The sequence below is a fragment of the Notolepis coatsorum genome, assembly GCF_963971535.1.
Source record: "Notolepis coatsorum genome assembly, chromosome: 4".
In the NCBI taxonomy this organism is placed as follows: domain Eukaryota; kingdom Metazoa; phylum Chordata; class Actinopteri; order Aulopiformes; family Paralepididae; genus Notolepis; species Notolepis coatsorum.
In genome coordinates this window covers 98875864-98888375 of record NC_140168.1, presented here as the reverse complement: position 1 = coordinate 98888375, position 12512 = coordinate 98875864, and the positions used below count along the sequence as shown (strand labels likewise).

The 12512-nt window shown below is 44.6% G+C and overlaps 1 protein-coding gene across 2 annotated transcripts in view; it reads right to left on the bottom strand.

Moving 5' to 3' along the window:
• Window positions 1-813: 813 nt before the first annotated feature.
• Window positions 814-12512, bottom strand: part of LOC311227273 (uncharacterized protein) — a 40438-nt gene continuing 28739 nt past the window's right edge. Inside the window, exon 4 of one of the 2 annotated variants that reach the window (XM_084312870.1) lies at window positions 814-3160. In XM_084312870.1, coding sequence (XP_084168996.1) covers window positions 879-3160 — 2282 coding nt within the window. In that variant the 3' untranslated portion in view covers window positions 814-878. The remainder of the gene's footprint in view (window positions 3161-12512) is intronic. The other variant, XM_084312871.1, reaches the window with a different exon arrangement.

Here is a 12512-nt window from a genome sequence, read left to right as displayed (position 1 = left end):
TATTTGTACTTCACTTTATTTTAAATGTTAATAAAATCTTGACTGCTTTTCCCTTATCCTGTAGTTTGGATATTGAACCTATACGATCACGATCAGAGATATATCTTCTCTTTTATCCAGCAATTTTCTTTCCTGCATATTAAAATCAACTTCACTTCAATGTCTTGCAGAGGAAAGCCTGCTTTTTTAATAAAAAATAGAAAGGGAAAAAAACAACAATTCAAATATCCATTACATAGGTTAATTCATCATAAAAATAAATGTTTTACTTTCTCAAGTGTCAGTCATAAGCTTTGCATGAATACTTTTGGTATCAACCTAGTCGGAATGAGGTAAGCCAAGATTACATGGCATGTTGTTCTTTTCTCCTCTCAAACATAAAACTTCACAACTGAGCGTGAACATCATAGTTCTTGTGAAACGCAACTTTCTTAACACCCAAAGATCAACTAGGCAAAAAGGCACTTGTGATCATGTCTGGAGAACTGGGCAAATCATGTTAAAACTCTGTTGCAGATACGCATCATTGCCATTTAAACATTCAACAGGGTTAAAGAAGCCTATAAACCCATTAATTACATTTGGTCTGTTTCTCCCTCCTAAGCACGCCGTTTTCCATGTGCTAAAATCCACCACCAAGCTCGCCATCATTCCAGCTCGAGCAGCTACACAAAAACAGCTGAACCCAAGCTACATGAAGAGAGAATGAGAGAGGGTGCACGGTGCACACGGAACAATAAAATAATTAAACAAATGAACAAATACAGATCGAGGCCCAACTCCAATAGCAAAGCCTGTCTGGGTGGAGAACTCTCTGGAGCCGACCCGCGCCTTCCCCCTCCCTCCCGATTCTCTTGCAATCTTTCCACGAGAATTTGCTACTGCTGTCTCCACCCGAGTCCACTCTGGTGGTGCTGGGGTTGTGCTGTAGCAGGGTCCTGTGCTGCTCCCTGCTGAGGATAAGCCTGAGGGTTGGGAGAGAAAGAACGATATCCTGGTGCTGAGGAGTCTTCGCTAACAATCGAGTAGGGCGCTGCGTGGCTCGAACCTGGCACAGAGTAGGCCCCTTCGTGGCTCGAACCTGCCGCCGAATAGGCCCCTACGTGGCTCCAACCGTGTTGTTGGACGTAGGCGCTTGTGAGGTAAAGATTATGGATATATCGACTGTCCCAGTTATTCCAAAGGGAGCCTGTTGTGTTGTAGCCTGCAGCAGACTGGTAGCTGGTGCACTGAAGCACATTGTAGCCAGTGGTCTGTTGTATCTGAGTGGCATTTAGATCGGTTCCTGTAGTAGAGAGATGACCTGTTCCAGAATAGCCACCCTGGGCCTGCTGTATACTGCTTGCATACGTTCCTGTAGAGAGGTGACCTGTTCCAGAATAGCCACCCTGGGCCTGCTGTATACTGCCTGGATACGTTCCTGTAGAGAGGTTACCTGTTCCAGAATAGCCACCCTGGGCCTGCTGTATACTGCTTGCATACGTTCCTGTAGAGAGGTTACCTGTTCCAGAATAGCCACCCTGGGCCTGCTGTATACTGCTTGCATACGTTCCTGTAGAGAGGTTACCTGTTCCAGAATAGCCACCCTGGGCCTGCTGTATACTGCTTGCATACGTTCCGGTAGAGAGGTTACCTGTTCCAGAATAGCCACCCTGCGCCTGCTGTATCTCTGCTGGGTTTGGATTCGTTCCTGTTCCAGAATAGCCACCCTGGGCCTTCTGCATCTCTGCTGGGTTTGGATTCGTTCCTGTTCCAGAATAGGCCCAAGGGGTCTGCTCAGTAGAGGGAGTACAGTTAGGATCAGCTGCAAACTGTTGATTCTCATAGAACCAGTCCGGTTTCCTCTTCAGCGGGTTTGAAAGGGAGTCCACCGTGGCAATAGAAACACTCGACCCCCATTTTGAATTCCTTCTCCCCTCATCTCGGTGGTCCGAGGTTGTGGTCTCAACCGTGGCTCCCATGTCATCTTCTGGGCTTCTGTGATAGGGAGGCACGTTCATCGCAAAACGATTTTCCATCAGCATAGTCACTATGTCCGCAAACTCCTCGCTGTCCACAACCGATGGCCTCTCTTTGATAGAAGGTGATCCTTTGTTGGCTGTGGGAGACTCAGGGGGAGAGGTTATGGCTGGGATAGAGTTGGAGGGACAGGAAGATGGTCCAGGGGCAGGCAGACGGGTGGTGGTGGTGTCTAAAGAAGGACCTTTGAGTTGTATGATGGTGGAGTGGGGTCTGGCCAATGACATGACTTGAGATGCTGCTGGGCTTGGCTTGGCTAGACTCTGTCTGCTTCTGGATCTATCGGATAACTTGGCTGGACTCTGTCTGCTTCTGGATCTATCGGATAACTTGGCTGGACTCTGTCTGGTTCCGGATCTATTGGATAACTTGGCTGGACTCTGTCTGGTTCCGGATCTATTGGATAACTTGGCTGGACTCTGTCTGGTTCTGGATCTATTGGATAACTTGGCTGGACTCCGCTCCGATGATTTGCTGGGAGTATCTCTCTCTCTGCTGGGGGAATGTTGGAATCTATGTTTTCTTTTGGAACGATCATCTGAGCCATTTTGAGGAGGCTCAGCGGAGTTCGTTGCACATGTGGAAGAGCGTTTGGCCTGGTCCGAGTGACTTGATTGAGATTTTCTGAGGTTGTTTTCGGCTGCATGCTTCGGGTGCGTGTTAGAGGGTCTCTTGCCAGACTCCTTGACAGAGGTTCCCTGGTGGACAGTAGGAGCCTTCTTCACAGCTCGACACTGATCTCCGTTAGCTGCGGAGGTTTGACTGGGTTTAGGGTCGATGGCAACGGCAGCCTGCGATGTAGCCCTCCCGATGTGTGTCTGTGACGGAGCCCCGCTGGGCCGAGAGGCCGGAAGCGCGTGTGCTTGTTCGGGCGCTACTTCTTCCGGGTTAGGAACCGAGGGGAGCAGGGAGACGGCGGGATACGAGATTTCCCTCTGTTCCACCTCCATGCTGCTGTTCCACGAGGCCGCATCCGAATGATGCTCCGCCTCCAAATGAGGCCACGCCTCCGAGTGATACTCCGCCTCCAAATTATGCTCCACCTCCGAATGATGCCACACCTCCGAATGATGCTCCGCCTCCAAATGATGCTCCACCTCCAAATGAGGCCACGCCTCCGGACGAGGCTCCTCCTTTACTACTGAGAGGGGCCGTATGGGGGGGGGGGGGGGAACAAGCAAGGGAAAGGTTGAAAGAAAAGGAGGGGAAGAAAGAGAAGGGGTTCAGTATCATAACAAACACTCACCTTAACACTTTCTGTGCCATTAACGTATATATACGTGCTTGCTCGTCAACCGTTGAGTGCCAATCACGTATATATACGTTATTTGGTCCGTTTTCCTTTTTTTCTATTTTAATATCCTATACACTCTCACGGACCTCTGTGTTATCATTGGAACTCATTCTGAGACCCCGAGAGTGCAATACCAGCCGAATCCTGCTAGGTGGCAGTATCGCCTACCCTTTGAAACCTTATTTCACACTGTGTGTTACATTGTATAATATATGTATAATAAGATGTAAAATATTATGGTCCGGGTGGAGAATTTAGACCAAGCCAAGTGAAACGGTTCATCCGAGCACCTTGGAACGCGTTCAGCACACTTGAGGCATATCTTGTCCCACATCATGTCAGGGAATCAATACTGGAAATCGCGATCAGATAATTGGAATATTCTTTTTGGGATACCTCCTAGTAAAGGTAAGGACTATATGATATCAATCCTACTTTGATCCAACAATGATTTCACATAGATCGCAACGATCATATGTAACATACTCCAAAACGTATGCCGTTACTGACGATCAGAGCATCAAAAAACGACCCCCCCCCAGGCCCCCCCCCCCTTTGATGCATTCATGATGAAACATAATACCTATTATATACCTTTGATTTTGAAATAGTAACGTGTCCAGGCGAGCAACGCGAACGACTTTAGCAAGATTCACAGTGCTCCATAACTCAGCTTTTCAGGAATTAGCCCGGATCACTCTGAAACTATACAATATTCACCACGGGATAACACGCAAATGTATATATGAAAAAACTCATTTTTACATGTTGGAATAGAGATAGTGACCCTAACCCATGAGCCATAGTATTGTCTCCATAGCTATAATATAGAATATAGATAAAGCTCTGCAAACATCGTGACGCACAGTGAAAATAGGCAATGGAAAGCTGGCGCATTGACTACAGGGATGAGGGTAATAGACAGGGGCGTATCTAGACCAAGCACTGTACTGCGGCACAGGGGGGCACCTAGTGATCAGCGAGAATTTTCTTTTGTGCCAATTTTGCCCGGTTTTTGGACGAAAATGGGCAGATTTAGTAACTATTTTATTTTTAACTCTATTTCGGTTTTAGGGTTAGGTTAGATGCATCCATCTGTATGGAGAATGGGAGGGGTTTGTCTGATGTTAAGGCCTTGAGAACATCACCCACTGCCTTTGGAGCAAGGATGTCTTTGACCAGAGCCTCTGCCTTTGTTCTTCATAGTCATTTTCTTCACTATTTTGGAATCATGTAGAATCTTTTGATTGAGCTTGTTTTTTTTAAAGATTTTTTTTATAATTTAGATGCCTTTATTGCATATTCGACGCAGACGGTAGGCTATATATAGCACATTTTGTTTGGTTTTCAGTTTTCAATCCATAATAAGTTAACAGAAAAAATAAGTACACAACCACATTAACCACATTATTTCAACCTAATAAAACTATGTTTATTGTCATTGTTTTAAGAACATAAGGTGACTTGGTAATACTCACATTTTGAGTAAAAAGAATCCCACTGGTCACAATGGTGACCGTAATAATGTTTTTGTTATAAGGCTCTGAAAATGTTACTGAATAATGTATCAATGTATTTCCAGCTAAATTGAAATAATAAAGGGTCTCAATTAAATATGTGTAGTGTCACATGACCAGAACACAACTCAGTCGTCGCAAGGTTTAACTGAGGCTAACGTTAACATGATGGCACACCCTCCTCCAATCCCTCCACCCGAGCAAGGCCAGAGAGAGAGAGAGGAGAGGAGAGAGGAGAGAGAGAGAGGAGAGAGATAGGAGAGGAAGAGAGAGAGAGAGGGAGAGGAGAGGAGAGAGAGGAAAGAGAGGGAGAGGAGAGAGAGAAAGAGAGAGAGGAGAGAAAAGAGAGAGAGTGAGAGAGAGACGTTCAAGTTAACATGCAGCCTGTGTGTAGGAAAATAAACAGCTGCCTACCTGTAGGGAATATGTCGCTGCCAGTGAGATCCCTGGCACTGTTTTGCTTTACTGAGCTCCGTTATCTGGGGGCTGTAGTTGGTCACTTTAAGCTGCACACCGGAGCATCTTTTAATCCAGCTGTTTGCTGTTCTGATATTTTCTGACATTTCGTTGATGCGTCGCTCGACACTTCGAGCTGACATGGGGATATCTTTTATCCTTGATTTGATTGTCTCTTTGTTTGGCAAGCCTTCAAACAAAACATCTGAGCTACAGAGAAAAGCCTCCTTGATATACTCAGTGAATGGCTTTCCACATTTCGCAACGCAACCAATGAGCAATGCGATAGCTTCCTTCAGTTGCGTAGTTTTTAGCAGTCGTGAACACTTTGAGGGTGCTGGCTTGCTTCCCATACCTGGCCACGGCACGTTTAATAGATTCTGCCTGATCCGCCTGATCTTTGAAACTTTTTTGATGCTTCGTCTCAAAATGGCGTTTCACACCTGACGTTCGGCAAACGACATTTTCTAAACATAAGTACCCACAGCACGGTCCTTCTGACACACAAACCCGTAGTAGTCTGTCCACGAGGGCTGGAATGCCCGAATTTCCTTTGCTTTAACTTTCTTAGCGGGGGTTGCCATCATGACAGAATGCAACCGCAGCACTGTGTGATGATTACCGGTGAACTGCGCGAGGGCAGCGGACTGCTGACAGCTGAGCACCATGGGATGTACCATGTATTAGTTGTCATAGGGGTGTGCAAAACACTCAACTTACAAAAAAGAGCCTGTTGGAGGATTTCAACAAGATAAATGCGACAACAGTGCAAAATATTTCACTATAATATTTCAAAGCGAAGTAAAAAAAAAAATTAAAAAAAAAATTATAATTTTTCTGGGGACATTGATCACTGGGGCACAGCTGATCGATACTGGGGCACGTGCCCCAGTGAAAGTGGTCTAAATACGCTGATGGTAATAGATGGCGCTGAATGAGTTAACACTCAAATCACCTTATCACCTTAACATTCACTTTAAACACGTTAAGACTACACCATATTTTATCTATTTATTAAAGAGATTTGCACTACATCCATACCTCATTTTAGCATTTAGCCTTTTTGTTTTGTTTTTGTACCTCATTGTCTGCATTTTTACTTCATTGTACTTTAGTTTGTATATTGTATATTTGTAGTGTTGGCACTTTATTCCTCTTTTTACTGTATGAAGCACATTCTCAGGGGCTCATACAGAACCAAGCATTTCACTGTAATGTACATGTACTTTATATGTGACAAATAAAAGCAAACTTGAACACAGAGACAGTGCGATCGAATCCAGCTGTGGTACCTCCGGCTTGGTCGACCGTCCATACGGACACAATTGGCAGTGTCAGCGGGTGGGAAAGCCGGTGCGGTGGGTCCTGGTCGTTGTAAGCAGCGACTCCTACAGTTCGGTCGGGGCACCTGCACAGCGAGGGAAGGATCTGGGGGAGGTAGTGTGACCCTTCCACACGTTTACTCCCCCAGTGAGAGTCCACGCTGCCAGGTGAAAAGAAGCGGTGGGCTGGCTACACATGTGTCGGAGGAAGCATGTGATAGTCTCCGCCCTCCCAGACCGACGGTAGGGGGTAGAGTGCGCAACGGCCAGGAAGGGGATTGGGAATTGGCATAACGACTAACATTGGGATGGGGGAAAAAGACGAAAAAATGAGGGAGAAAAAAGATTTAAAAAAAAATAAATAAAAAAGGCCTGGGAGATACCCCACCTGGGTACCTGGCAAAGCGGAAACCTGGTCCCCAAGCGGGAATCGAACCCTGGACCTTCTAGCTGTGAGGCGACAGTGTTAACCACTAACCCCCATGCCACTAGGGGGAGACAGTGTTAACCACTACACCACCGTGCCGCAGATATCACACTGGTTAAGATCACACACCGCACTGCCGACAACCAGGAGCACAAACACCACAAGTCAGACAAGAAGATTGATACCTGAGATTCAGGGCCTAGCACAGCACAAACGAATGGAGGCGATTGCTTACCAGCTAGTCTAGCTGTTGGACAAAAACTCTTATCCCAGAGATTTAACTCATTGAACGCCAAAAACATAAATACTCCTTTTTTCTTTTTTTGATTATTATTGTTCTAAACAGTCCGCCGGACCTTCTTGTGTGAGCTCTGTGTGAATTTGAATTGAAATGACGATAGAATCCCGATAGGTGGCAGTATTGCCTACCTTTTGAACTGGGCTAGTTTACTGTGGGGAAGGGGGTTTGTTCACTCACTGCTGGCCAGAGTCGAACCGCTCCTGCCTACCTCCGGTCAATGGTCTCTAACTACACACCCTCAAGACCCCTACGCTCTGCATCTTCTGGCCGTCTCAGACCCACTCCTATCCGAGCTCCGGGAGGGTCATCAAGGAGAAGCCGCCTTTTCTCAGTCCTTGCCCCACCCCAGTTAGGACAGCCGAAACCTGGTCAATCTTTCGCCGTCGACTAAAGACGCACTTCTTCAACCATTATCTGAAATAAATTTTTTATTTTTATATCTAACCCTAACTAACTTGTCCTAATAAACTAACCTACACTGTAGCACTCTACACTTTGATGAACATTGTTACTCAGCTGATAGAGTTGTGCCCTTCCTGATGACTTGTCGTACAGAACTTGTAAGTCGTTTTGGATAAAAGCATCAGCTAAATGACTAAATGTAAATGTAGCCACTAGCCTGCGGACTGTCTATGCCAGGGGTGGCCAACCCGCGGCTCGCGAGCCGCATGCGGCTCTTTGCCCGTCAATGTGTGGCTCTTCCATCCATAAAAAAAAAATAATAATAATAACTTTTATTTTTTTACTTTTTCTTTATGGCACTCATTCCATAAGGACGTAGAATAAACATTTACATTTTTTTTTTTTTTTTAAATGGTCCATTTGCATGTTCTTGGTATCTGAATCTAGGGACATACTGTATATGGATCAGTGTCAGAAATAGTGTGTCTGTTACTAGGCTTGAGTAAATTGTAATGAACCAAAGGAGAATATTAATTATATTTAAAAAAAAAAATGATCTTTGACTGAATAACACCATGCTAAAATTGACCAGAAGGTTTTGTAGATACAGTACTGAATTCTGCCATCTTTTTTATAATGTAAATTTCTCCACCATTTTTCATCGTATTGCAACACCGTTTTTTGCAAGACGTTCACAGAAAGGTAGAGAAACTAACTGCGTTCTGTTTTATGGCAATAACGTTCAGGTTTGTGGGAGATAATCCCAAAAAATAAGAGAAATACAAAAGTAAATCCAGAAGTCAGATGATTGACAGGGGCTGGTGTGAGCTGTAGGGATGAATCGAAAACCGGTTCCCGTTGGGAACCGGTTCCTAATTGGCCGATGCCTGGAACCGTGTGGCTCCTGTGACTTTCGATTCCCTTATCGCTGCCTACAGTTGCGCAATAACGTTACGTTAGCATGTAGCCATGGCAGACTCTATTTGATTCCTTAAGGGCTCGAAATTGCCTGGGTTTTGGTAATATGCTCCCGAAATGCTCCCGCTGTTTGGCTACTTCTATGTGCAGTGAAAACTACTTGAATGCTTTAGAACCTAGTCATTGATTTAGATCAGGGTGAGCTAAAATTAGCCGCGGAGCTAACGTGAGCTAACGCTATTTAATCAAGCTCACAAAGAGAGATAAACAGCTGACAGCGGATAGTACAGGTACAAATACAATAAAACAGCAGGTGGGGGCTGTTGTGTAAACCTTGTACTCTTTAGTTCACATATAATGAGAGACGTGAGTGCTTGTTTACAAGTCTGTAAGCCAGGAAGAGTGGTGCAACATACAAATGTGTCCGTGTAGCAACACAAGCCAATACTTTAAAGGACAGGGGCCCGGGGAGGGAGCTCTCTCTCTCTCTGTGTGTGTGTGTGTGTGTGTGTGTGTGTGTGTGTGTGTGTGTGTGTGTGTGTGTGTGTGTGTGTGTGTGTGGTGTGTGGTGTGTGGTGTGTGGTGTGTGGTGTGTGTGTGTGTGTGTGTGTGTGTGTGTGTGTGTGTGTGTGTGTGAGAGAGAGTGTGAGTGAGAGACAGAAGTCAGAGGAATAACAACCTGTTATTCAATAGATTAAATTCGTTTAAGAATAAAAAAATAAATACATTTTAAGAGAATCTCAAATACATTATTTTATTTAAGTGTAGGCTATAGTTAATGTTTTATTTTTTACAGTTTTTGTATTTTTCTGACATGGGGGCTCAACAATAAATGACAATCAGAAATGTCAAGTTGCATGTTGTTATTCTAACCAGCTTAGACCCCGACGCTCTGCATCTTCTGGCCGCCTCAGACCTACTCCTATCCGAGCTCCGGGAGGGTCATCAAAGAGAAGTCGCCTATTCTCAGTCCTTGCCCCACAATGGTGGAATGAACTACCCACCCCAGTTAGGACAGCCGAATCACGTCCAATCTTTCGCCGTCGACTAAAGACGCACTTCTTCAACCATTATCTGAATAAAAAAAATATATCTAACCCTAACTAACCGTACTGTCATGCACTTGTCCTAATAAACTAACCTACACTGTAGCACTCAACACTTTGATGAACATTGTTGCTCAGCTGATAGAGTTGTGCCCTTCCTGATGGCTTGTCGTACAGAACTTGTAAGTCGCTTTGGATAAAAGCGTCAGCTAAATGACTAAATGTAGTTCTGTTGCATTTCCAATTTATTTATTTAAATTATAAATTGATCAGGTATCGATAAGGGAATCGATAAAGAATCGAATCGATAAGCAGAATCGATAATGGAATCGTATCGATAAAATCCTATCAATTCCCATCCCTAGCTGGGTAGGGTAGTTTTTCGAAATTCGAAAGCCCTGAGTCTCTTCCTTCACTTCCTCCTGTCAATATGCGCCGGGTCAATGCCCTGAGATTTCTATAATCTTATATTTCACTAATAACAGTTCAAATCATTGGTAAACAAACGTAATGCTGAAAATATACACTTTTACTGTATATCTTGGGCTCAAGAGGTTAACCCTGTGAGGCCCAAATTAAAAAGACATTAGCAACTTCAGAGGCCAGAGGGTGGGACATATAAACACATTTACTATCAAATAGCATTTTGAGGGGCGGCTAAGTGGCGCAGTGGGCAAGGCGCTCGCCACTAACGCAGGATATGCTGGGTTCGAGCCCAGCTCTCGGCGTTGCTTCCGGCTTGGCTGGTCGTTCATACTAATACATTTGGCAGTATTAGGGGGTGGGAAAGCCGGTGGGTGGGGATCGGACTTTGTGGACAGCGACTCCTACAGGTCGGTTGGTGCGCCTGTACAGCAGAATCAGGAAGCAACGGGGGCAGCGTGAGCCTCCCACGCGTTACTTAAAAAAATAGCATTGAGGATGAACAACAGGACCAATTGACTTGTTGAATTGAATGTGCTTAAAATCTTTTAAATAAACATTCTTTTTTTAAATGGCTAAAAGTGATTTTGTAATTTTGCAACCATGGGTCTCACAGGGTACTTTTAACCCTGTGAGGCCCAAATAAAGACATTAGCAACTTCAGAGGCCAGAGGGTGAGACCTATAAACACATGAAGGGTACCGTGACTGAAAAAAAAGGTTGATAAACGCTGGTATATGGTGTGGCTCTTTGTGGTACCACAGTAATTTTTGTGGCTCTTAGTCTCTGACTGGTTGGCCACCCCTGGTCTATGCAATGGCGAGCGAACTATTGGAGATTATTATGAAGAGGACAAACGGTGACGATCCATCCATAGCATAAGGTGCGTTTTCACCAGACTATGTTGGATTCTAGTATTTTCAAACAAGCTGTTTGGATGTAATGATAACGTTATCTGTTGGGTGCTGCCAGGACCAACTAACGTTATTTATTGTTCTGACCCAAGACACTTCGGAGCAAGAGTTTTGGGTTTTGGTGGACCTGCTGACAAAGGTAACATCTATTTCAAGATGAATTTATACAGTGAACTTTAACCTGTGTGACAGCGACTCACAATCTCATGTATTATTTTTTTTTATCCACTTTTTCTCCTATTTTTCTCCCATCCCAATTTCGCTGCTCCAATTCTCCCCTCCCCTGTCTTGAACGTTGCTCGCATATGCCCCCCACAGGCCGGTCATAGGGAGGATAGAAGCCTTGCATCACATGTCCCCTCCGATACATGTGGAGGCAGCCTGTCACATCTTTTCACCTGCCAGCGCGGACTCTCATTGGCGAGGTGTAATGTGGGGGAGGCTCACACTACCCCCGCCCTTTCCTGTCTCTGCTGTGCAGGCATCCCCCAACTGACCTGTAGGAGTCTCTGTCCACAACGTTCAGATTACCACCCATCGACTTCCACCCGCCAACTCTGCCCAAGCCGGAGGCAACGGCGACTGCCGGAGTCGAACCCGGTGTCTCTTGCGTTGGTGACGAGCACAATGTCCGCTGCGCCACCCAGCCGCCTACAATCTCATGTATTGTAACTCATGTACTTATGAAATCACACCTGCTTAGCAAACAATGCTATAAGACAACAAGCAAACAATTGCTTATAAAATAATAGTCTGTGTTGGAGGAAGTACACAGTTCCTTTACTCAAGTAAAAGTAGAAATACCGAGACAAATGAGTACTCTGGTAAAAGTAAAAGTCCTCCATTCAAATTCTACTTAAGTAAAAGTAGAGAAGTATTTGCTATTGAATGTACTTTAGTATCTAAAGTAAAAGTACACATTCTACAAGCCTCAATCCATTGACCTCTGTGTTAAACGGAGTGCGTTGCGGTGGCGATTGAATGGAACTCAATTGACTGTTAAAGTGGTATGTGGTCCAGTTATGCTGCTCTGATTAAAGGTTATGTTAAAGTGGTATGTGGTCCAGTTATGCTGCTCTGATTAAAGGTTATGTTAAAGTGGTATGTGGTCCAGTTATGCTGCTCTGATTAAAGGTTGTGTTAAAGTGGTATGTGGTCCAGTTATGCTGCTCTGAATAAAGGTAGTGTTAAAGTGGTATGTGGTCCAGTTATGCTGCTCTGATTAAAGGTTATGTTAAAGTGGTATGTGGTCCAGTTATGCTTATCTGATTAAAGGTTATGTTAAAGTGGTATGTGGTCCAGTTATGCTGCTCTGATTATGTTCTCTTGAAGTTGACAGGCTTCAAATTTGAAAGTACGTAATCTTCATATATTTTTGCAATGTTTTGCCAATTCAAAAAAATTTGGCAGTTTGATCAGTTAACGTTTTGGAGGTACAGGATTTACTGCAACAATATAGGGGCCATAACTAAT